General features: G+C 43.4%; 1 protein-coding gene across 2 annotated transcripts in view; it reads right to left on the bottom strand.

Moving 5' to 3' along the window:
- Positions 1–24,882, bottom strand: part of MDN1 (midasin AAA ATPase 1) — a 334,505-nt gene that overhangs the window by 207,221 nt on the left and 102,402 nt on the right. For both annotated transcript variants that reach the window (XM_077289726.1, XM_077289727.1), the window contains 11 exons: positions 24,356–24,416; positions 12,947–13,155; positions 12,705–12,808; positions 10,767–10,911; positions 6,693–6,789; positions 5,456–5,569; positions 3,671–3,818; positions 2,446–2,556; positions 2,187–2,338; positions 1,390–1,568; positions 770–978 (listed from right to left, as the gene is read on the bottom strand). In XM_077289726.1, coding sequence (XP_077145841.1) covers positions 770–978; positions 1,390–1,568; positions 2,187–2,338; positions 2,446–2,556; positions 3,671–3,818; positions 5,456–5,569; positions 6,693–6,789; positions 10,767–10,911; positions 12,705–12,808; positions 12,947–13,155; positions 24,356–24,416 — 1,529 coding nt within the window. The remainder of the gene's footprint in view (positions 1–769; positions 979–1,389; positions 1,569–2,186; positions 2,339–2,445; positions 2,557–3,670; positions 3,819–5,455; positions 5,570–6,692; positions 6,790–10,766; positions 10,912–12,704; positions 12,809–12,946; positions 13,156–24,355; positions 24,417–24,882) is intronic.

Genomic DNA, 24,882 nt, shown 5'->3' with positions numbered 1-24,882 from the left:
ACACTTAACATCGGTGGGTTAGGGAACCACGGTGGGATCAAGATAAAAGAAAAGGTTAATAAAGTATTTAGGGGGGACTGTTGAGGAGAGCCATAAGATCAAATACTTAATTAACCTCAACACATAAGGTAATTGAGAGAAATAACCCATAACATGTATTGTTTAACCTTACATAAGTTTTCCTCAGACAAAGTAAGACACTTAAGATGGCTGCCATCTCCTATACCAGAGCCATGCGGTCTGGTATCCAAGATGAACAATGAAGACACTGAAGATGGCTGCCATTTCCTGTTTTAGCAGACCATGCGGTCTGGTATCCAAGACGACGCCCACACTGATGACCTCATGGATCCACCCACAGCGACGCCCACTCTGATGACCTCACGGACCAACCCACCTTGATGACCTCATGGATCCGCCCATGGACTTGCTCATGCCCAACCCACTAACCAATGGAATACATCCGATCACTCCCATTTTAGAGCTAACCGAGCCCCCTTACAGGAGATATATAACATTGTGTTTTCACTAATAAAAGCCCTTCTTGGAGCTGAGCCACACATTGATCAAGGAGAGTTACAGCTGACTGTGTCTGGTGTATTTCTTTAGTGCACATGATCAATATCCATTAGGCCAGGAGTAGGCAACTAGAGAATTGAACATTTATATTAATTGTTCAACCCTAATACAAATGTGTTTAATGTGCTATTATAATAAGAGATATCATTTCTATTTCCTTCTCATTCTTGATAATTTTAAAGAAACAAACCTTTCTTCCGCCGTAAATGCCTGGAGGATTCTGAGTCGCAAAAAGCATGAACCTTGGATGGGCTTTAACGACTTCTTGAGTTTCGATAATAAAAAGTTCTCGGTTATCATCCAGCAATCGGTTGAGAGCTTCAAGAACATCTGTAGGAGCCAGATTCAACTCATCCAATATAATCCAGTAACCGTTCCTCATGGCATGAATTAGGACACCTGATGCCAAAAATAAAAAGAATAAAGTTAAAGGAAGTCTATCAGCACAAAATGACGGGGCTCCAGCGATGCACCCTTGGAATGAGGGTGGGGAGAAGATGATAACAAGTAGGGAGGACATTGGCTCGGAAAAGGATCAGAGTTTGAAGTCAAGCAGTACCCAAAGGATATATATATCTGCTGGACGGGAGGCCTGGGAATCTCTTTACCTCCCGACATTCCCAACTGTGCATTTGATTAGCCAGACTGAGGTGATTGATGGTGTCATCATTTCCGCATGATGGACACACAACACAGCTATTCCCAGCGGTCACAGATTACGGACCAGGCCTATGGACCAGAGTCCCATGAAGCGATTATCCCATCTCCAATATACTGTTATACTGTACACATCCACACAAGTACACTGACCTTCCTGGAATACAAGTTTTCCTGAAGCATCTGAAGTATAGCAGCCAATGTACTCCTGGATATCTGTGTGCTCGTGATTGTTAATCCTTACACAATGATTACCACTGGCACATGCCAACCAGCGAATTAAACTGGTTTTACCAACAGAGGTTTCTCCCTGGATGAGCACTGGGTGGTTTCTGAAAAATTATAAACAAATTATTAGTTATAAAAAATGCCAACCTGCCATTATTTTTTTTTTTTAAATACCTGCCCTGTAGATGTATGTGACATATTCAAAATTGAGGGATAAACTGTATTTAGGGTGCTTTCACATTGCGCTCTGTGTCCTGGTCGGGCATTGGTCCAAAGTCCCCAACAAAACTGGGTGCGGACGAATGCGCCGACGGAGCCAATAGACCAATTGTGACAGCAGAGCAAACGTGTCAAGTCAATTGAGGGAGGCCTGACATGTCTAGTCTGAGTATGTAAAATAGCACGCTTCAGGAGCCGGCACCTGAAAATCGTGACAGTGCACAGTATGCGCGGTGTGAAGTTTCACAAGTCGGCAGTGACAGAGTGATTGCAGACTTAAATGCCAGGCCAAGGTCATTTTTAGAAGTCTCCCCCTGGTGTATGAGAGAGGACAAATTTGGGACGTCTATAAAAAGACACACTTTTTAGCATTTTTAAAGGCTTGTTAAAAAGATAAAACCATTAAAAAAATTAAGCATCGCAGTCTGGAAAATAAGGTAATGTTTTAAAATATACACAAATTAAAAACTTTTAAAAAATACTAATCCTTTACATATACATACCCAGCAGAAACGACTCTCACAAGGTCTCGAAGATTTAATTTTACCGAGGATGTTAGGATGTAGCTTTCATCTATGGTGGGATCCTGACCTCCCACTGGTATCCAGTATCCTTCTATCTGGATAAACCTGCCTCCGTAAGGTTCTGGAAGAGGCTGAAAATAAAGCAGGATTTGCTCATTTTGCTGCCAATTTACATAAAATAAAGTAAAAACTGCTGTCGGTATGAACGCGCGGTGCAACAGAAAGTGACTGCACATACCTGCTTCAGTAAAGATTTAATGTTCCCAGGCACAATGCAGCGACACACTAACGCCTGCACGCTGGAATGAGACGCTCTGTCCAGCTGTGTGAGGAAGGACAGGCAAAATCCCTGAAAGGAAAAAACAGCATGGTGGTTTCAATTCCTTTCTTTTTTTTTTTCTACTAGACCATTTTCAATTTTAATATGAACTTGCTTTTAGGGGCAATTATTTTTACTTAGATGCATGTATTTTGGGCTAAATATATTTTTGCAATTGGTTTTCATTAACAATTTTATAAAAACCTGCTGACAGATTCCCTTTAAATTACTGTGGTCTATATTAACTGCGGTCTCTGAGTGGTCAAGAGTCATTCTAACCTTTGGCTAGAAAATATGGCACTGTGTCCACCTATTCCTATTAACTTGCACACATGGGGAAGATGGTACAAGATCATAGGATTTAGGAATCCTCTTCATTGTCCTTCATGGAGGTGTAAATCCACAGGAAAATGGGGATATAGGGATTAACACTGTCAGATTGAGGGGTGAGAAGAAGGTATGGGGGGACAGGAGAAAACGACATCTAAAAACCCTGTCACAGCTGCTGCCCCCAGTAATCTAAGTGATACTTCACTGGAATCAGGGTCTGTTTTTCCTACATTATGCTGCTCTCAGTTGAGGTAGCAAAAACATGCTGACAGATTCCCTTGAAATCAATATTTCTACTCCAATATCAGCGCCTGACAATTTATTTTTATTTTTTTCACCCATTGGCACAAATTCACAAAGCCACTCTCTGGAGGCTGTTCCAGGGCAAAAGGGAGTCAGTTCTCTGTAAAGTGTTCATGGTTTTGGGATGGGACTAACAAGTCATTGGAGGGCTAAATATTTTTGGCCACACAGTCCTTAGGCTACGTTCCCATGATGAGCTTTTGGTGAGGTTTTTTAGAATGAATATTAATTTAAAAAAAAAAAAAAAAGATACAAGTAACTTATTTTTCTCAATATATGCTCTCACATCGAATGCTGTATGTCAGTGTGACTCCGACATTAGTCGAGCAATTCTGTAGTTGGCAACAGGGATTTTACCTTTGAATTTGTTAAAACTCAGCATAGACTAACTGCAACACAACACAGCAGCAGTGAGACTTTTAGACAGGCCCTCCCTCTCCCTTCCCATAACAGAAGAGCTGTAAATGCTCAGAATGAGTAAGTCATGCACGGGGGGCTGCAGGTGGCTTACCTCATACAGGGATCGCTGAATGTTGTTGCATGGATTTGCAGCTGCGTATCGCAGGGCCCTGCATAGAGTCCGCAAGCTAAAATGTGGTCTGTGACCAGTGCCGTCCACAAGCTCGGAAACAGATCGCTTCCGAATTGTCAAATAAAAACTGAAGACAAAATAAAGAAATGAATTAGAGACTTAAAAAGGATTATTAAAGGGTTTATTTGAAACCTAAAATCGGCATAGCACCAGCAGATTGGGAGAGGTCTGCTGCAGAAATGTTTGCCCCAGATATCAGTCTGATACATCTAAGTTGGACCGTAAAAATTCCGTGTTCATGCTGCGGAGAAACTGCCTCATTTATTCAGCAGTACGGAATGGATTTTTAACCAAACCTAAAAAAGGTAGGGTCAGAGAGTGCAGCATGACACACCGCCCGACACAAATGCTGGACAATTAGCTTTCAAAATCGTGCGGCTATCGGCTCACATGGGGGACGGAGCTCCGGCCTAATCGCTACCACACCATTAGGCCTTACCCTGACGGATTAGCATGGGGTGACACATAGTACGTGTCCACGGTGCGTCTATCAATATGCAGCTTCTGAAATGTCGCAACATTAGAAATGAAAGGGAACCTGTCACCAGGAAATTGCAGTCCAATCTGCAGACACCATGTTTATAGAGCACTGAAGCTGAAGGGAATGAGATTTGTTTTGTGAGAAGAGATCCAGCATATCTTGGTTTTTTAATCATTTAATCCTCTGTTCTGTCTGGGACTTTCAGTCCAGTGGGCGGTCCTATCAGTGACTGACAGCTGTCTGTGTATGCTTGCTTATACAAGGAAACTGTCAGTCACTGATAGGACCGCCCAGTGGACCGAAAATCACAAAGTGCAGAGGATTAGATGAATAAAACACAGGATGTACTGAATCTTTTCTCATAAAACTATTTATCAATGTATTCAGGTCCTCTTGCTCTACAAAATGATGGTTGCAGATTGAACTGCAATTTCATGGTGACCGGTTCCCTTTAATATAAATAGCCACAGTTTCTGTAATGTGTAATCACCCCAGCCTCAGAAGAGCCAGAAGGCGTTTGAAAAACCATTGAGCCCCAATATGGGTACTTTGACCCAGATTCAAAACAGTTTTCAACAGAATTCTGGCTGAAAACTATAATTTCAGGACTTTTCCAATTTTTGCATCAGTCCCAGGCAGCTTTTTGGAAAGTGGGTGGAGCCTAGTGAAGAGTAGGCATTAGTGATGAGTGCGCGTGCTCGGTAAGGCGTTATGCTGGTGTACTGAGTGACTTCTGCGTGCTCCAATGATATGTTTAAGTCCCCACACCTGCATGTCTCGCGGATGTTCGACAGCCACAACACATGCACGGATTTTCTATTAGGCAGTCCCTGCATGTATTGCGGCTGTCGAACATCCACAAGACATGCAGCCAAAGTGACTCGAACATAGCATTCAAGCACGCCCAAGTAATTCGGTTAGCACACGAGCATGGATAACGCCTTACCCGAGCACGCTCACTCATCACTAGGTAGGCATGACTATCAGAATTTCCGACATAAACGTGGTGTAAGTTACAACAAATGTACGCCATTTCCTGTGCAGGTGCACACAAGCTGAAAGATGAGCCACATTCTTTAAAAGGTGCACGTCTTTTAATGAATCTTGTTCATCTTAATTCAGAGCATCGTTTGTCAAAACCAACGGAAAAAAAAATCACTTGTGTTGTATGGAGAATAAAAAAAACAAAAAGCATGATACTACTACAAAAGCATTTTTTTTACCTGATAATTCCTTGGACTACAGAAATGTTGACATTTAGACCCTTCAAATAATCGGTGATAAGTATCTGTAAGTCACTCTCATTTTCCAGCTCTTCCACATAAAGCTCAGTAAATCTATAGACAAGAATACAAGGCAGAAATTAAGTCCTGTTCGTACAGTAGAACATGATTTGTGCTTGTTTGGACCTAAACAGTGGTGCGTACACAAACTCCGTGTATAAGGCCCTATATTCTCCCCTAGAATCAAAGCGCTAAGAAAGCAGCCACAATCCCACCTAATGCTATGTAACATCAAATACCTGCAAAAAAATAGCACGAGGCTAAGGATATCTAAGTGTTTTGTGTTCCCAAATAATCTATATAAAGAGCTTCTTCTCATGCCATTATCTCTAGGCAGCTACAAGGGCCATTCCATGGCACTGGAAGCACAATGCCTCCCCTAATCAGGAGGAACAAAAGATGTATCCAAGCTACAGAAAAACAGCACTGACTGCTGAGGTTACTGCTACTAGCTACAACATCCAAGCAACATTGTCTAAAGGCACAAAAAACATTGTTAAAGCTAATCTGTAGGAGAATTTCAACCCCAAACTATTTACATGTGTATGGTGCGCTTTAAGAACAACTTCTGCACTAGCTAAAACAAAGTCTAATGTTCAGCTGGTACACCTTCATGACTTCTGCTACAGATGGAAGCCATGACACAAATCTAAATGAGACCTTATAGAGGTCTACTGACCAAAACCATGTATCCCTAACCCACTGGATAGGTAATAAATGTTAAAGGTCTGCCCATCACTGGTATCAACCAGTATCAGTGGTCATCAGGTGACATAAAGAATGAGTATTTGCAGTCCTGTGCCAACTAAAATCTCAGTCGCATAACTCAACAGAACATTGAGAGACGAGGCTGAAACTCTTGACAGCCAACAGAGCTGAATCCTAACGGTGTGCATTACACACCATTGCGACTTGACAAGCTGCAGCCCTTTCCAAAGATTTCATCAGGAGTGAACAACCCCTTTAAAATCGGTCCATACTTTGGAAACACAATATTCATTGGCACTGTGCTTGGCTATTTTCATCAGTGACAATAACTGTAAATGAATAAAGCAGCGGGGCGAATTCCGGACTACCACTTAATGCAAACACCTACTAGCTGAGGGACGCCCCACAAGTATATAAATGATGAAGTGATATTCCTGCCAAAAGCATTCATCAGGAGTAAAACAGTTACCGATTTCTTATTCCAGGTGGCAAATTCCTCTTGCCCACATCTGTAGCAGGATTCATGCAGGCAAATAATCGAAAGTCAGGATGTCGAATGAGAGGCTCTGCGCAAAAGTAGGAAACAATGTAGAAAAGGCAAGAGATTACACTTTTTAATGGATTCAACTTAGGCAGGTTTCATGCATCGGTTAAATCTGGACCATTCTCTCATCAGACAACCAGGCCCAAAAGTCAGGTCTCCTGGCCTGGGCTCCTGCTTCACAGACATATACAAAAGCATGTAGCTTAGGTCTGGGGGCTCTTAGGGTACCGTCACACAGTGCAATTTTGATCGCTACGACGGTACGATTCGTGACGTTCTAGCGATATCGTTACGATATCGCAGTGTCTGACACGCAGCAGCGATCAGGGATCCTGCTGAGAATCGTACGTCGTAGCAGATCGTTTGGAACTTTCTTTCGTCGATTGATCACCCGCTGACATCGCTGGATCGTTGTGTGTGACAGCGATCCAGCGATGCGTTCGCTGGTAACCAGGGTAAACATCGGGTAACTAAGCGCAGGGCCGCGCCTAGTAACCCGATGTTTACCGTGGTTACCAGCGTAAAAGTAAAAAAAAAAAAACCGTACATGCTCACCATCTGATGTCCGTCCGGTCCCTTGCCGTCCGCTTCCTGCTCTGACAGATCCGGCCGGAAAGTGAGAGCAGATCACAGCAGTGACGTCACCGCTGCACTCTGCTCTCACTGTACGGCCGGATCTGTCAGAGCGGGAAGCGGACGGCAAGGGACCGGACGGACATCAGATGGTGAGCATGTACGGTTTGTTTTTTTTTACTTTTACGCTGGTAACCACGGTAAACATCGGGTTACTAAGCGCGGCCCTGCGCTTAGTAACCCGATGTTTACCCTGGTTACCCGGGGACTTCGGCATCGCTCCAGCGCCGTGATTACAACGTGTGACCGCAGTCTACGACGCTGGAGCGATAATCATACGATCGCTGCGACGTCACGGATCGTGCCGTCGTAGCGATCAAAATTGCACTGTGTGACGGTACCCTTAGGCTGGGTCTTCCGAGATGTCTGAAACTGGCTTTATTCACGCAAAAAGAAAAGCAACCATAGAAATGGTGGTCATTTTACATATCACATTGCAGTATCAGTAAAGTAATGCAGTCATGAGAACGCTTTATAACCGCTCCTGACTATCTTTTTCAGACTGCACAGCGCTCAATGAATACGATGTTGTGAACAGCACACGTGGCATAGTTGCTGCCCATTTTGAACCCAGTGATCATGTGCTCTGCTGATGACTGCTGTCATGACAGAGGGCTGATTTCCTCTATAAGGGTATGAGTCCATAGGCCGGATTAGCTGCGGATTTAGTGCTGCGTACAACCGCAGCATCCAGATGTTACAGCATAGTGAAGGGGATTTTATCAAATCCCGTCTCCACTATGCGTGCGAACACACATCCAGCAGCCCTGCATTTACGGACATGCGGCACGTCTTTTTAGACCGCAGCATGTCCATTTACCTTGCGGCGACGCTCCGTTGCCACAAGGTAAATCACAGGGTCCTATGTATGGGGTGCGGAGATTCCGGATGTGTGCAATGAACACATCCGGAATCACCGTGCATACAGAAGGGGGGCAACGCTTTGGGCTGAGCGGGTTTTCCGCTCCATCCAAAGCGCCATCAATGCGGACAGTGGACATGCACCATTATTTGGACTTTAATGGATGCCTCAGTTTCTGCGGAAAAAAATAAAAACTGCAATCTTAACTACAGAATATATCAAAACAACCAAAACAAGGAACCCACTCACTTCCAGTCAAGATGCCAGTGCATGGGGCAGCAAACAGTGAGCGCACTGTAATCACACCCACTGCTTCCGCACTGCGAGCGCTGAATAAGAGGTCCACCGAGAAGCAGTGGGGAGTGATTGTAGCACTCATTGTGTAGTTAGTGATGACTGTCCACTGCCCTGATTTCGTCCAGATGAACAAAAGAGAGCGGCTGTCGGGAGAATATGATTTTATTATTTTCTTATTGCAGCCAAATTTCCATTTAGAAAGCCAGATCTATTTCAAACTGTATTTTCCTGCAGATTACCCCTATGGCTGCAGGTAAATACAATTTAAAAAAAAATAATAATTTGTTTTTAAGGTTCGCTTTAAGCCACCAGTAACGTAAAATCACGCAACAGTATCTTGTCATTCAGGACCTAACACTTTGGTTGTTAAACTTAACTCTAAGGGTACCGTTACACTAAACGATTTACCAACGATCACGACCAGCGATACGACCTGGCCGTGATCGTTGGTAAGTCGTTGTGTGGTCGCTGGGGAGCTGTCACACAGACGGCTCTCCAGCGACCAACGATGCCGAAGTCCCCGGGTAACCAGGGTAAACATCGGGTTACTAAGCGCAGGGCCGCGCTTAGTAACCCGATGTTTACCCTGGTTACAAGCGAACACATCGCTGGATCGGTGTCACACACACCGATCCAGCGATGTCAGCGGGAGATCCAGCGACGAAATAAAGTTCCAAACGATCTGCTACGACGTACGATTCTCAGCGGGGTCCCTGATCGCTGCTGCGTGTCAGACACAGCGATATCGTTTGGATATCGCTGGAACGTGACGGATCGTGCCGTCGTAGCGACCAAAGTGCCACTGTGAGACGGTACCCTAAGTTTAAGCCTGTAACAACCAGTGTTAGGTCCTAAATGACAAAATACTTCTGCATGATTTAATGCTAATGGTGGTTTAAAGAAAACCTTAAAAACAAATAAAAAAAAAAAAATCTGTCTGCAGTATTTCAGATCCCACTACTAAAATGTGAATGTAGCGCTTTCAAAGACAAGTCCAGCAATACCTTTACATGGCTGGTCTGTTCCTCCATTACCGAGAAATCAGTGCTTGAATTGAATTGTGAATGAGGCTGTAGATCTGAAGCCTCGGTCACTCCAGCTCTATTCCCCGCGGTTGACGGACTGCTCCTTTGCTTAAAATCACACATCGCGAACGATGTCACTCAAGTAGGAGCAAGCAGCGCTAGGATGGGAATGGAGCTGGAGTGACTTAAGCGTCAGCTCTTCAGCCTCAGTGGCAAATCCATTCAAACTCTGATTTCTCAATAATGGAGGAACAGGCTGGCCATGTAACGGTATTGCTGGACTTGTCTTTGAAAGAGCTACATGTACTTATAAATAGCGGATAGTGGAGTGGAGTGATGAAATCCTGCTGATGGATTCCCTTTAACCCCTTAATGACCAGCACTGTACATATATGGCACTCGTTGGCAAAGGATGAATGGAGAGGTCTAAGGAGCCCCATTCCCAGCAGATGATGGCCGTTTAATTCAACCATCATCTACCTCTTAGATCCAAGTGTGGAGCGGAGCTCTGCCCGTGGCTGTTAACCTACTAAAATGTTGCTGTCATTCTCTGATAGCAGAATTTACAGTGCAAGTCCCGGGTGGTGCATTTTAAGTTACCGTGTGATGCATTTGGGTTGCTATGATAACTAGGAGTCTGTTAAAGATCCCCAAACCTGTCATTAACAATACTCCCGTGGATGCCAGCTTATGGCTGGATTTCATAGGAGACCCCTGAGGGGACTAACAATACAGCTACAGCTGCAACCCAACACAATACATTGCTTTGTATGCAATGTGGTGGACTGCAGTGGTCACTTAATTAAAATCAATAGGCAGCGCTACAAATTGGGGCAGTGTATATACCAGTGCTCTGCATACTGAGGAACCCCTAGTTATTGGTGACACTCAACTGAGGAGACAGCTTTCATCTAGCTTATTACCAATCTGGCAGTCCTATATATGGCTGCAGCAATTTCTGGTATAACATAATATACCTATTTTTATGATACAGAGCTCACGAGACGAAGAAAATGGAAATTGAGCAGCATTTTTTTTAGCACTGCCTGTGAGAACAGATAATGGTGAGGGTGAGAATTCGGTAGGAAAAGTCGGCTACACAAGTGGTTTTTAAAAGGTAAAACACCTGCTGCTAATTGGTCGTTTATGGTAAATGTAATTATATGTTAGAAAACAATATACCTGTATCGCCCCTGTCCAGCAGAACAAGAGAACCCGATGAGCCCTCAAGTAAACCGCACAGGCACTCCAGTGTTTCTGCAGCCGCCAAGTTAATTTCATCCAGCAGAATCCACTCTCCCTTTTTCACTGCCTGAGCTAAAGTACCCTATGGTAAAACAGTAGAATATCATTTGACAAAAAAATAGATTTGTGGCTTTAAGGAAATTTTTAAATTATTTTTCTTTTTAACTCAACATTTTTTTTCCCACTAATGTAACAATAGACTTGTCATTTGTACTGCACGGTGAGCGCCATAATAAAGTGGGGCAATAAAAGTTATTCTATTCTATTCTATTGTCATGCATAAAAATAAAATAAAAAATGAAGCCCTTCTATTCTGTAGCTTGCATAACCTTTGCTCATAAGGACCCATTCAGATGTCGGTTTTCACGTGCCAGTACAGTTTGTTTTCATAGATAACTGTACTAGATACAAATTCTATGGGGCTGTGCACACGTCCGATTTTTTTTTTTTTGCAGACCAAACGGCATGTGCAAAATTGGGGAGACATGTCCTCTGTTGAATTAAAATATATTAGATTACCGTATTTTTCTGATTATAAGATGCACTTTTATCCCCCAAATTTGGGAGGAAAATGGGGGTGCGTCTTAAAATGCGGATATACCTTACCAGCCACAGGCTGGGATGAGGGGGTGTTTGGATGTGCAGTGTGGACTGCCGCTGCGGGTGTCCGATGCTGCGGGGGGCTAAGCAGACATCTTGTGAAAGCCCAGAGCCCCCGCAGTGACATGGTTTGGTTTCCTATGTGGTGGACTGGACTACGGGAAAATGGCTGCCGGCGGCGCATGCGTAGTTGGAGAGCTCGGCACCATGATCTCAGGAGATGAGATCTCAGCCGCACCGCACATCCAAACACCCCCTCATCCCAGCCTGCAGCAACTCCACTCTTGCCTCCTCCAGCAGCGACCCTGGGACCCCGCTTCACCACAGCCACCACCCCCGGTAACCAATAAGACGCATGGATTATAGGAAGCACCACCATTTTTCCCTATTTTTCCGGTGCATAATAGCCCGATTTAAACAATAGGTCATTTTTGGATGACACAATCCCATTAAAAGACAGTACACCAATGAACAAAACGACCTTTTGCCTAATAATAAAAATGTTCTCGTCCATGTCATTGGCAAACTAAGATGGTGAACATGGGACTTTTAAAAAGCCCGGGGCTGACTGATTAAGAGACTGGTCTGACAGCTATTCCCTTCACATCACGGAGAGGGAAGAAGCTTAGGTAACCTCTGCTAGACCTCAGTTTTCTTGATTTATGAAAGAAATGGACTGAGTTTCATCAATGATTTTCAGCAGTTTCACCAGATTTTCATCAGGTTTTTGCACTGATGGGAAAAAAAAAAAAAAATGTCTCTATTTTCTCCTGTAGGCTAGTGAAAACCAGATGGCATCTGAGTGCTGTCAGATTTTTTCACTGACTCGCATTGCACATTTTGATCTGACACTTGGATCAATATCAAATAGGACTCTTCGATTTTGCATGGACCACTGGGTCCGAGGAAAAAAAAATGTTAATGTGTGAACAGCCCCATACACCATCATAGGTTGTAGGTACGAGTGCTATCCGTGGGGAAAAAAAAAAACAACACCGATAACACTTGTATGCAAAAAACTAATGTCTGAATGAGGTTTTAGAATTAATTAACATTTGCATGCACCTTTTTATTTTCTTGGAGAACCCATTAATATTGGCCTTGGATAAAGAAAAAATATTTTACATTCATAATTTTCTAAAAAAGCCTTATGTTCTAAAATGTTAGTCATGTTCTGTGATGTATGCAGCTTGAAGCAAATGCTGAAATTAGAACTTTGCACAGTGACAATTTGCTGCAATATAAAATGATGTTGTTTTCTACAAGGAAATATACCTCTACAAATGCAAAAAGCACAGCGTTCTCCGTCATCCTCATTTGCTGCTGGGCTTGATTAAGACGCAGAGAAAAGGCTTCCCATTTTTCTTTTAACAAGAATTCTAATAGGAAGATAAAGTAGGCAGGTAAGAGGAATTATGTACATCCGAACGAATATGAGAAGAGAAACATTGTCACATGGCATCATGAAATCAAGAACTAAAATGACACTTTGTCCAAGCCGTTCTGTGCCAACTCACCGGTGTCTCCAGCCTGAACCTTAGCCATGGCGTTTTTCAGAACATGTTGCATTAATTTAAGGAGATCCTGCCACCTCTTCTTTTTATAACATGTGTTAATGTGGCCCAAAAATGCTGTGTTTTGTTTCCTTGAAAAGGTTTGTGTAAAAAGCCCCTCAAAGCCTTCACGCAAAGGTAACCATATTAGTTTGTGGTCCACAGGCTTGTACCTAAAATCAGCAGAGTTATTTAAAACAAATAAAACAAAAGGAGAATGGTCACTTTCCACTAAGTATTAGCCATTTTGAAAGGTAAAGAATAAAAATTGTAATTTTAACGTAAATGTTTATTATTGGATACCCTTGTTGTTTGGAAGAGAAAAGTAGACTATTCCTGTCAGTAAGCTTGTGGACTATTGAAGGAGACCCAAACAAGCTGATTAATGTCCAAAAAGTGAACAATGACTTCAAAGTGAACCTGTCATGTGAAAAAACGCTATTAAGCTGCAGCTATGGGGTTAATTTACATGTTAATAGCATTATAAACCTGCCCTGCACTTAAAAGGCCCACTGCCAGGAGGAAATTAACTTTATTCCTCCCGGCAACCTCGCTCCTTCAGTCACGGGGGCGGCACTAGCACGGGTTTAGTCACCGCTCCCTGCATATTGAGCAGTGGCTGTAACCGCGCTCCCGGCACTGCCTGACAGCTCACCCTAATGAGTCCATCAGTCAGTGGAGGGAACGTGGTTACAGCCGCCACTCACCATGCACCGAGCAGTCACTGTACCAGCACCGGCGTGACCCCAATGGCTGGTAGCAGAGTGCTGCTGAAAGGAATAAAGTTCATTTCCTCCGGCAGCAGAGCTCTAAGTGCTGCCGCTGAGCAAGCCAACCTCATATCTGCAAGTTATTTACATTTTTTTTTATTAAAACTTTGTCCTTTATTCACATGACAGGTTCCCTATAAGTAAGAACAATAGTGATAGAGGAATCATCATTCCAGAAAGCAGACCGATTAAGAAGTAGATCACCAGGCAGCAGTTTTTAGCAGTCACAGGATATTTACAGGCAGAGTTGATGCTGAAATTTTGTTTCATCTGAAGGAGAGTATTTTTGCAACATGTGCATGGATTATAGCAAATCCTAGAGAAATATGTGAGACAGTTGTAGAAATTTCAGCAACAAATCTGGTAAGCGTGAATTTACCCGTAGGCCTCATTCACACATCTGTTTATGGTTGTGCGTGTCCTGTCCATTTATTTTTTTAAAAAAACTATTCGGATAGCACAGACATCTATTCCATGGGCCTTTTCACATATCCATTTTTTATCTGGAAATCAAAAGGTTCAATTTCAAACCCGACTTGCCTACACAAGAGAATGAACCTGCAAATAAACAGACAGCATATAGATGTCAGAGTTACAAATCTCAATCTCAGTACTTTTCGCTTTTAACAACTGGTTGCAAGAAGAAAACCGCCAGTAATTTTTTTTTCCAATATGAGAAAAATTATACATGACTGGTAAATAAGGATACACTAATCAAAATGGGATGAAAATCTGATCCAGCAGACCGGTCAAAAATGTCAGTTTTACGCACACGGCACATGTGAATAAGCCCTTACGCCAATATATTAGTTGGGAATACGTATATTTTCAACAGAAATAGCAATGCAAAGTTCTAAGGAAATATGATTCAGAAGTTATTTTATAAGGAATCACAACTATTGACAACAATCATCAGGAGGGAGGAAGGTCCTCTCTAAAGCTAACACATAATGTACATGAATGTCCACCTTTTAACACCTGGGTTGTAGGTTCAACATTACGTGCGCCTCTTATCAGTGTAAGATCCCGTCAGACACTTACAGTGGGGCAAAAAAGTATTTAGTCAGTCAGCAATAGTGCAAGTTCCACCACTTAAAAAGATGAGAGGCGTCTGTAATTTACATCATAGGTAGACCTCAACTATGGGAGACAAACTGAGAAAAAAAAATCCAGAAAATCACATTGTCTGTTTTTTTATCATTTTATTTGCATATTATGGTGGAAAATAAGTATTTGGTCAGAAACAAAATTTCATCTCAATACTTTGTAATATATCCTTTGTTGGCAATGACAGAGGTCAAACGTTTTCTGTAAGTCTTCGCAAGGTTGCCACACACTGTTGTTGGTATGTTGGCCCATTCCTCCATGCAGATCTCCTCTAGAGCAGTGATGTTTTTGGCTTTTCGCTTGGCAACACGGACTTTCAACTCCCTCCAAAGGTTTTCTATAGGGTTGAGATCTGGAGACTGGCTAGGCCACTCCAGGACCTTGAAATGCTTCTTACGAAGCCACTCCTTCGTTGCCCTGGCGGTGTGCTTTGGATCATTGTCATGTTGAAAGACCCAGCCACGTTTCATCTTCAATGCCCTTGCTGATGGAAGGAGGTTTGCACTCAAAATCTCACGATACATGGCCCCATTCATTCTTTCATGTACCTGGATCAGTCGTCCTGGCCCCTTTGCAGAGAAACAGCCCCAAAGCATGATGTTTCCACCACCATGCTTTACAGTAGGTATGGTGTTTGATGGATGCAACTCAGTTTTTTCTTCTTTTTCCTCCAAACACGACAAGTTGTGTTTCTACCAAACAGTTCCAGTTTGGTTTCATCAGACCATAGGACATTCTCCCAAAACTCCTCTGGATCATCCAAATGCTCTCTAGCAAACTTCAGACGGGCCCGGACATGTACTGGCTTAAGCAGTGGGACACGTCTGGCACTGCAGGATCTGAGTCCATGGTGGCGTAGTGTGTTACTTATGGTAGGCCTTGTTACATTGGTCCCAGCTCTCTGCAGTTCATTCACTAGGTCCCCCCGCGTGGTTCTGGGATTTTTGCTCACCGTTCTTGTGATCATTCTGACCCCATGGGGTGGGATTTTGCGTGGAGCCCCAGATCGAGGGAGATTATCAGTAGTCTTGAATGTCTTCCATTTTCTAATTATTGCTCCCACTGTTGATTTCTTCACTCCAAGCTGGTTGGCTATTGCAGATTCAGTCTTCCCAGCCTGGTGCAGGGCTACAATTTTGTTTCTGGTGTCCTTTGACAGCTCTTTGGTCTTCACCATAGTGGAGTTTGGAGTCAGACTGTTTGAGGGTGTGCACAGGTGTCTTTTTATACTGATAACAAGTTTAAACAGGTGCCATTACTACAGGCAATGAGTGGAGGAAAGAGGAGACTCTTAAAGAAGAAGTTACAGGTCTGTGATAGCCAGAAATCTTGATTGTTTGTTTCTGACCAAATACTTATTTTCCACCATAATATGCAAATAAAATGATAAAAAAACAGACAATGTGATTTTCTGGATTTTTATTTCTCAGTTTGTCTCCCATAGTTGAGGTCTACCTATGATGTAAATTACAGACGCCTCTCATCTTTTTAAGTGGTGGAACTTGCACTATTGCTGAATGACTAAATACTTTTTTGCCCCACTGTATGTTCCCTGTAGGTGTCACTAAGAAAGGGGCGATCTAGCATTTCATTCAAAGGAATAGTAAGACGGATAAAATGCTTGGATTGACTTTTCCATTAGAGCAAGAGAAAGGCTCATTCAGAGCCGAAACGTTGCCCAGACATGTGGGTCGATTAAATCCTGCACGTTTTCATTTAGACAATGGAGTGGTGCCTCCTTTTTTTAATTTAACAGAAAAATCAGTGATTAAAGTGAATCTGTCAGAATGATTAACACAAATGAGCCGTTAAGATCTATGAGTCGGACATAAATTTCCCTGAGAATCTACTTCCAGAGACTTACTAGTGTGAGACATGCAATGACTGACAGTCTGCTGTCGTCTCACACTGGTAATGTCCTCTCTCTAGAGGCAGATTCTCAGGTAGATCAGTGACCAGCCTATACATCGTGTTCCAAATTATTATGCAAATTGGATTTAAGTGTCAAAGATGTAATTGTTTAGTATTTCAAATAAACTCATGGATGGTATGGTGTCTCAGGGCTCAATGGATCACAGAAATCAATCTTAACCCCTTCATGACCTTAACGTTTTTTGCAATTCTGACCAGTTATGAGGTAATATTACCCTTTATGAGGTAATAACTCAGGAACGCTTCAACGGATCCTAGCGATTCTGAGATTGTTTTTTCGTGACATATTGGGCTTCATGTTAGTGGTAAATTTAGGTCGATAATTTCTGAGTTTATTTGTGAAAAAAACGGAAATTTGGCAAAAATTTTGAAAATTTCGCAATTTTCACATTTTGAATTTTTATTCTGTTAAACCAGAGAGTTATGTGACACAAAATAGTTAATAAATAACATTTCCCACATGTCTACTTTACATCAGCACAATTTTGGAAACAAATTTTTTTTTTGCTAGGAAGTTATAAGGGTTAAAATTTGACCAGTGATTTCTCATTTTTACAACAAAATTTACAAAACCATTTTTTTTAGGGACCACCTCACATTTGAAGTCAGTTTGAGGGTTCTATATGGCTGAAAATACCCAAAAGTGACACCATTCTAAAAACTGCACCCCTCAAGGTGCTCAGAACCACATTCAAGAAGTTTATTAACCCTTCAGGTGTTTCACAGCAGCAGAAGCAACATGGAAGTAAAAAATGAACATTTAACTTTTTAGTCACAAAAATGATATTTTAGCGAAATTTTTTTTATTTTCCCAAGGGTAAAAGGAGAAACTGGACCATGGACGTTGTTGTCCAATTTGTCCTGAGTACGCTGATACCTCATATGTGGGGGTAAACCACTGTTTGGGCGCACGGCAGGGCTCGGAAGGGAAGGAGCGCCATTTGACTTTTTCAATGAAAAATTGGCTCCAATCTTTAGCGGACACCATGTCGCGTTTGGAGAGCCCCCGTGTGTCTAAACATTGGAGCTCCCCCACAAGTGACCCCATTTTGGAAACTAGACCCCCCAAGGAACTTATCTAGAAGCATAGTGAGCACTTTAAACCCCCAGGTGCTTCACAAATTGATCCGTAAAAATGAAAAAGTACTTTTTTTTCACAAAAAAATTATTTTAGCCTCAATTTTTTCATTTTCACATGGGCAACAGGATAAAATGGATCCTAAATTTTGTTGGGCAATTTCTCCTGAGTACACCAATACCTCACATGTGGGGGTAAACCACTGTTTGGGCACATGGTAAGGCTCGGAAGGGAAGGAGCGCCATTTGACTTTTTGAATGAAAAATTATCTCCATCGTTAGCGGACACCATGTCGCGTTTGGAAAGCCCCTGTGTGCCTAAACATTGGAGCTCCTCCACAAGTGACCCCATTTTGGAAACTAGACCCCCCAAGGAAGTCATCTAGAGGCATAGTGAGCACTTTAATCCCCCAGGTGCTTCACAAATTGATCCGCAAAAATGAAAAAGTACTTTTTTTTCACACAAAATTTCTTTTAGCCTCAATTCTTTCATTTTCACATGGGCAACAGGATAAAATGGATCCTAAAATTTGTTGGGCAATTTCTCCTGAGTATGCCGATACCTCATATGTGGGGGTAAACCACTGTTTGGGTGCACGGCAAGGCTCGGAAGGGGAGGCGTGCCATTTGACTTTTTGAATGGAAAATTAGCTCCAATCGTTAGCGGACACCATGTCGCGTTTGGAGAGCCCCTGTGTGCCTAAACATTGGAGCTCCCCTACAAGTGACCCCATTTTGGAAACTAGACCCCCCAAGGAACTTATCTAGATGCATAGTGAGCACTTATAACCCCCAGGTGCTTCACAGAAGTTTATAACGCAGAGCCGTGAAAATAAAAAAATAATTTTTCTTTCCTCAAAAATGATTTTTAGCCCAGAATTTTTTATTTTCCCAAGGGTAATAGGAGAAATTGGACCCCAAATGTTGTTGTCCAGTTTGTCCTGAGTACGATGATACCCCATATGTGGGGGTAAACCACTGTTTGGGCGCACGGCAGGGCTCGGAAGGGAAGGCACGCCATTTGGCTTTTTGAATGGAAAATTAGCTCCAATCATTAGCGGACACCATGTCGCGTTTGGAGAGCCCCTGTGTGCCTAAACATTGGAGCTCCCGCACAAGTGACCCCATTTTGGAAACTAGACCTCCCAAGGAACTAATCTAGATGTGTGGTGAGCACTTTGAACCCCCAAGTGCTTCACAGAAGTTTATAACGCAGAGCCATGAAAATAAAAAATAATTTTTCTTTTCTCAAAAATGATTTTTTAGCCCACAATTTTTTATTTTCCCAAGGGTAATAGGAGAAATTGGACCCCAAAAGTTGTTTTCCAGTTTCTCCTGAGTACGATGATACCCCATATGTGGGGGTAAACCACTGTTTTGGCACACGTCGGGGTTCGGAAGGGAAGTAGTGACGTTTTGAAATGCAGACTTTGATGGAATTCTCTGCGGGCGTCAGGTTGCGTTTGCAGAGCCCCTGATGTGCCTAAACAGTAGGAACTCCCCACAATTGACTCCATTTTGGAAACTAGACCCCCAAGGGAACTTATCTAGATGTGTAGTGAGCACTTTGAACCCCCAAGTGCTTCACAGAAGTTTATAACGCAGAGCCGTGAAAATAAAAAATGTGTTTCCTTTCCTCAAAAATATTTTTTTAGCCCAGAATTTTTTTATTTTTGCAAGAGTAACAGGAGAAATTGGACCCCAAAAGTTGTTGTCCAGTTTCTCCTGAGTACGCTGATACCCCATATGTGGGGGTAAACCACTGTTTTGGCACACGTCGGGGTTCGGAAGGGAAGTAGTGACGTTTTGAAATGCAGACTTTGATAGAATGCTCTGCGGGCATCAGGTTGCGTTTGCAGAGCCCCTGATGTGCCTAAACAGTAGGAACTCCCCACAAGTGACTCCATTTTGGAAACTAGACCCCCAAGGGAACTTATCTAGATGTGTGGTGAGCACTTTGAACCCCCAAGTGCTTCACAGAAGTTTATAACGCAGAGCCGTGAAAATAATAAATGTGTTTCCTTTCCTCAAAAATATTTTTTTAGCCCAGAATTTTTTATTTTTGCAAGAGTAACAGGAGAAATTGGACCCCAAAAGTTGTTGTCCAGTTTCTCCTGAGTACGCTGATACCCCATATGTGGGGGTAAACCACTGTTTGGGTACATGCCGGGGCTCGGAAGGGAAGTAGTGACGTTTTGGAATGCAGACTTTGATGGAATGGTCTGCGGGCATCATGTTACGTTTGCAGAGCCCCTGATATGCCTAAACAGTAGAAACCCCCCACAAGTGACCCCATTTTGGAAACTAGACCCCCCAAGGAACTTATCTAGATGTGTGGTGAGCACGTTCAACCCCCAAGTGCTTCACAGAAGTTTACAACGCAGAGCCGTGAAAATAAAAAATAATTTTTCTTTCCTCAAAAAAGATGTTTTAGCAAGCAATTTTTTATTTTCACAAGGGTAACAGGAGAATTTGGACCCCAATATTTGTTGCCCAGTTTGTTGTGAGTACGCTGATACCCCATATGTGGGGGTAAACCACTGTTTGGGCACACGTCAGGGCTCGGAAGGGAAGTAGTGACATTTGAAATGCAGACTTTGATGGAATGGTCTGCGGGCGTCACATTGCATTTGCAGAGCCCCTGATGTGCCTAAACAGTAGAAACACCCCACAAGTGACCCCATTTTGGAAACTAGACCCCCGAAGGAACTTATCTAGATGTGTGGTGAGCACTTTCAACCCCCAAGTGCTTCACAGAAGTTTATAACGCAGAGCCGTGAAAATAAAAAATAATTGTTCTTTCCTCAAAAATTATGTTTTAGCAAGTAATTTTTTATTTTTGCAAGGGTAACAGGAGAAATTGGACCCCAACAGTTGTTGCCCAGTTTGTCCTGAGTACGCTGGTACCCCAAATGTGGGGGTAAACCACTGTTTGGGCGCACGTCGGGGCTTGGAAGGGAGGGAGCACCATTTGACTTTTTGAACGCAAGATTGGCTGGAATCAATGGTGGCGCCATGTTGCGTTTGGAGACCCCTGATGTGCCTAAACAGTGGAAACCCCTCAATTCTAACTTCAACACTAACCCCAACACACCCCTAATCCTAATCCCAACTGTAGCCATAACCCTAATCACAACCCTAACCCCAACAAACCCCTAACCACAACCCTAACCGCAACACAACCGTAACCCTAATTCCAACCCTAATCCTAACCCTAATCCCAACCGTAACCCTAATCCCAACCCTAACCACAACTGTAACCCCAACACACCCCTAACCCTATCCGTAACCCTAACCACAAGCCTATTCTTAACCCTATTTCCAACCCTAGCCGTAATTCCAACCCTAACCCTAAGGGTATGTGCCCACGTTGCGGATTCGTGTGAGATTTTTCCGCACGATTTTTGAAAAATCTGCAGGTAAAAGGCACTGCGTTTTGCCTGCGGATTTACAGCAGATTTCCAGTGTTTTTTTGTGTGGATTTCACCTGCGGATTCCTATTGAGGAACAGGTGTAAAACGCTGCGGAATCCGCACAAAGAATTGACATGCTGCGGAAAATACAATGCAGCGTTTCTGCACGGAATTTTCCGCACCATGGGCACAGCAGATTTGGTTTTCCTTAGGTGTACATGGTACTGTAAACCTGATGGAAAACTGCTTCGAATTCGCAGCGGCCAATCCGCTGCGGATCCGCGTCCAATCCGCTGCGGATCCGCGGCCAATCCGCTGCAGATCCGCGGCCAATCCGCTGCGGATCCGCTGCGGATCCGCGGCCAATCCGCTGCCAATCCGCTGCAGATCCGCGGCCAATCCGCTGCCGATCCGCTGCGGATCCGCGGCCAATCCGCTGCCAATCCGCTGCAGATCCGCGGCCAATCCGCTGCGGATCCGCTGCGGATCCGCGGCCAATCCGCTGCCAATCCGCTGCAGATCCGCGGCCAATCCGCTGCGGATCCGCGGCCGATCCGCTGCGGATCCGCGGCCGATCCGCTGCGGATCCGCTGCCGATCCGCTCTGTGTGCACATGCCATAACCCTACCCCTAACCCTACCCGTAACCCTAACCCTACCCCTAACCCTACCCCTAGTTCTAACCCTAGTTCTAACCCTAACCCTAGTGGAAAAAGAAAAAAAAATATTTTCTTTATTTTATTATTGTCCCTACCTATGGGGGTGATAAAGGGGGGGGGTTTATTTATTATTTTTTTATTTTGATCGCTGTGGTAGAACCTACCACAGCGATCAAAATGTACCTGTAATGAATCTGCCAGCCTGCAGATTCGGCGGGCGTACTGAGCATGCGCCCGCCATCTTGGAAGATGGCGGCGCCCAGGGAGAAGACGGACCGACTTCGGGAGGATCGGTAAGTATGAGGGGGTGGTGGGGGGGGGTGGATCGGAGCACAGGGGGGGGGGGGATCGGAGGACGGGGGGAGCAGACAGGAGCACGGGGGAGCGGACAGGAGCACGGGGGAGCGAACAGGGGGACGGAGGGGGGTACCTGACAGAACGGAGGACTGGGGTGGAGATCGGGGGCGGTGGGGGGGGCCAGTACATGATTTCCAGCCATGGCAGATGCTATTGCAGCATCGGCCATGGCTGGATTGCAATATTTCACCATTTTCATAGGTGAAATATTGCAAATTGCTCTGATTGGCTGTTGCACTTTCAACAGCCAATCAGAGCGATCGTAGCCACGTGGGGGCAAAGCCACCCCCCCTAGGCTGAAGTACAACTCCCCCTCTCCCTGCAGATCGGGTAAAATAGGAATTAACCCTTTCACCCGATCTGCAGGGATGCGATCATTCCATGACGCCGCATAGGCGTCATGGGTCGGGAAGGGGTTAAACACGTGTGATAATTTGTTTTCCAGGTGATTCTAATTAAAGGAAAACTACTTAAAAATGATGTTCCACATTATTAAGCAGGCCACAGTTTTCAAGTAAAATGGGAAAGAAAAAGTACCTCACTGCTGACTAAAAGCATCAAATAGTGCAATGCCTTGGTCAAGGGATGAAAACATTAGATATTTCCTGAAAACTTAAGACTGATCATCGTACTGTTAAGAGATTTGTGGCTGAATCTGAGCACAGACGTGTTCGTGCTGATAAAAGCATAATGAGGAAGGTTTCTGTCACGCAAGTTCATCGGATTAAGAGAGCAGCTGCTAAAAAGCCATTACAAACCAGCAAACAGATATTTGAAGCTGCTGGTGTCTCTGGAGTCCCTCGAACCTCAAGGTGTAGGATCCTTCAAAGGCTTGCTGTGGTGCATAAACCTACTATTCGGCCACCCTTAAACAGTGTTCACAAGCAGAAATGGTTGTATTGGGCCCACACATACATGAAGACTAATTTCCAAACATTCTTGTTTACTGATAAGTGTTTGAGCAACCCTGGATGGTCCAGATGGATGGAGTAGTGGATGGTTGGTTTATGGCCACCATGTCCCAACAAGGCTGCAACAACAGCACGGAGGTGGAGGAGTCATGTTTTGGGCTGGAATCATGGGGAAACAGATGGTAGGGCCCTTTAAGGTTCTGAAGGTGTGAAAATGACCTCTGCAAAGTATATAGAGTTTCTGACTGACAACTTTTCTCCATGGTATAAAAAGCAGGAACGTGCCTTCAGGAGCAAAATCATCTTCATGCTGACAATGCCCCATCTCATGCTGCAAAGAATCCCTCTGAGTCATTGGCTGCTATGGGCATAAAAGGAGATAAACTCATGGTGTGGCCACCATCTTCCCCTGACCTCAACCCTCTAGAGAACCTTTGGAGTATAATCAAGCAAAAGATCTATGAGGGTGGGAGGCAGTTCACATCAAAACAGCAGCTCTGGGAGGCTATTCTGACTTCATGCAAAGAAATACAAGCAGAAACTCTCCAAAAACTCACAAGTTCAATGGATGCAGGAATTGTGAAGGTGATATCAAAGAAAGGTTCCTATGTTAACATGTAACTTGGCCTGTTAGGATGTTTTGGAGGTAAATAGCTTTTTAGTTCAGTGAATGTGACCTCCTAATGCTGCAAATTCCACAAATGAACATTTTCAGTTCTTTAAAACATATCAAATGTTTAGAAATTCTACTGTGCCTAATAATTTGGAACAGTGCATTTTGAGTTTGTATTCATTTTGGAGATTATACTGTTATCATTGGGAGGTTTCTTCAATAAAATTCTATGTATACTCTAACGAGTGATGACTTTTATTAGACTGTCATTTGCACCGACCATTTAGGAAAATCCGAGAAAAATATCATTTGCATAATAATTTGGAACATGATGTATATCTTAACAGCTCATTTACATACTGAGAAAAATGTGGATTTGTAGGGCATAAGATATCACATAGCAGATATTAAGGTATCACTTTATTCAACTTTCTATGACCTGCATGTCCATGCAGTCGGCTTGGGAGGGTCGATGCTACAGACAATTCTCTTTAATATTTAGGGAATCTTGAATCATACTATGAAATGCACTTACCCGCCTAAGAGATCAGCTGTATCACTCTGCTGGTTCATATTGACAATGCGAAGGCGCTGACCTGTACATGCGTAATAGATGAAAGTGTTGAATCACAATGGCCACTAACCAATTAACACACATAGCATAATGCTACCCGCAATTTATCAGGTAGATGGGTCTTAGGCCAACATGCCCAAGAAAAACGGATACTTTTTTGTGCAATACAGTCCATTATGTAATGGTGTAATTGAGAAACTCATCTACATGTGACCGATTTTCCCACAGAGAAAGTATGCTTCCGACCCATGCCATTTACAGCAACATGCACAATTAAAAACAGTCAGAAAACATGATCCAGAGGACAACTCTCAAGACCAATGCCTGCCCCCAAATGTATAGACGATACAAAATTTTGTATCAGGTTAAAAAAAAAAATATATAATTTAGTTACAGAAATGCTGATATTTGCATGAATAAGTAATGTACTACAAGAATGTAAACTCAAGAGCAAGAGCTATTCAAATCTGTATATATGGGCCAGAATC

Source organism: Ranitomeya variabilis, chromosome 2 (assembly GCF_051348905.1).
Source record: "Ranitomeya variabilis isolate aRanVar5 chromosome 2, aRanVar5.hap1, whole genome shotgun sequence".
NCBI classification, from domain to species: Eukaryota; Metazoa; Chordata; class Amphibia; order Anura; family Dendrobatidae; genus Ranitomeya; species Ranitomeya variabilis.
The sequence above is the reverse complement of the archived record's forward strand: the minus strand, read 5'-3'. Positions and strand labels throughout refer to the sequence as shown.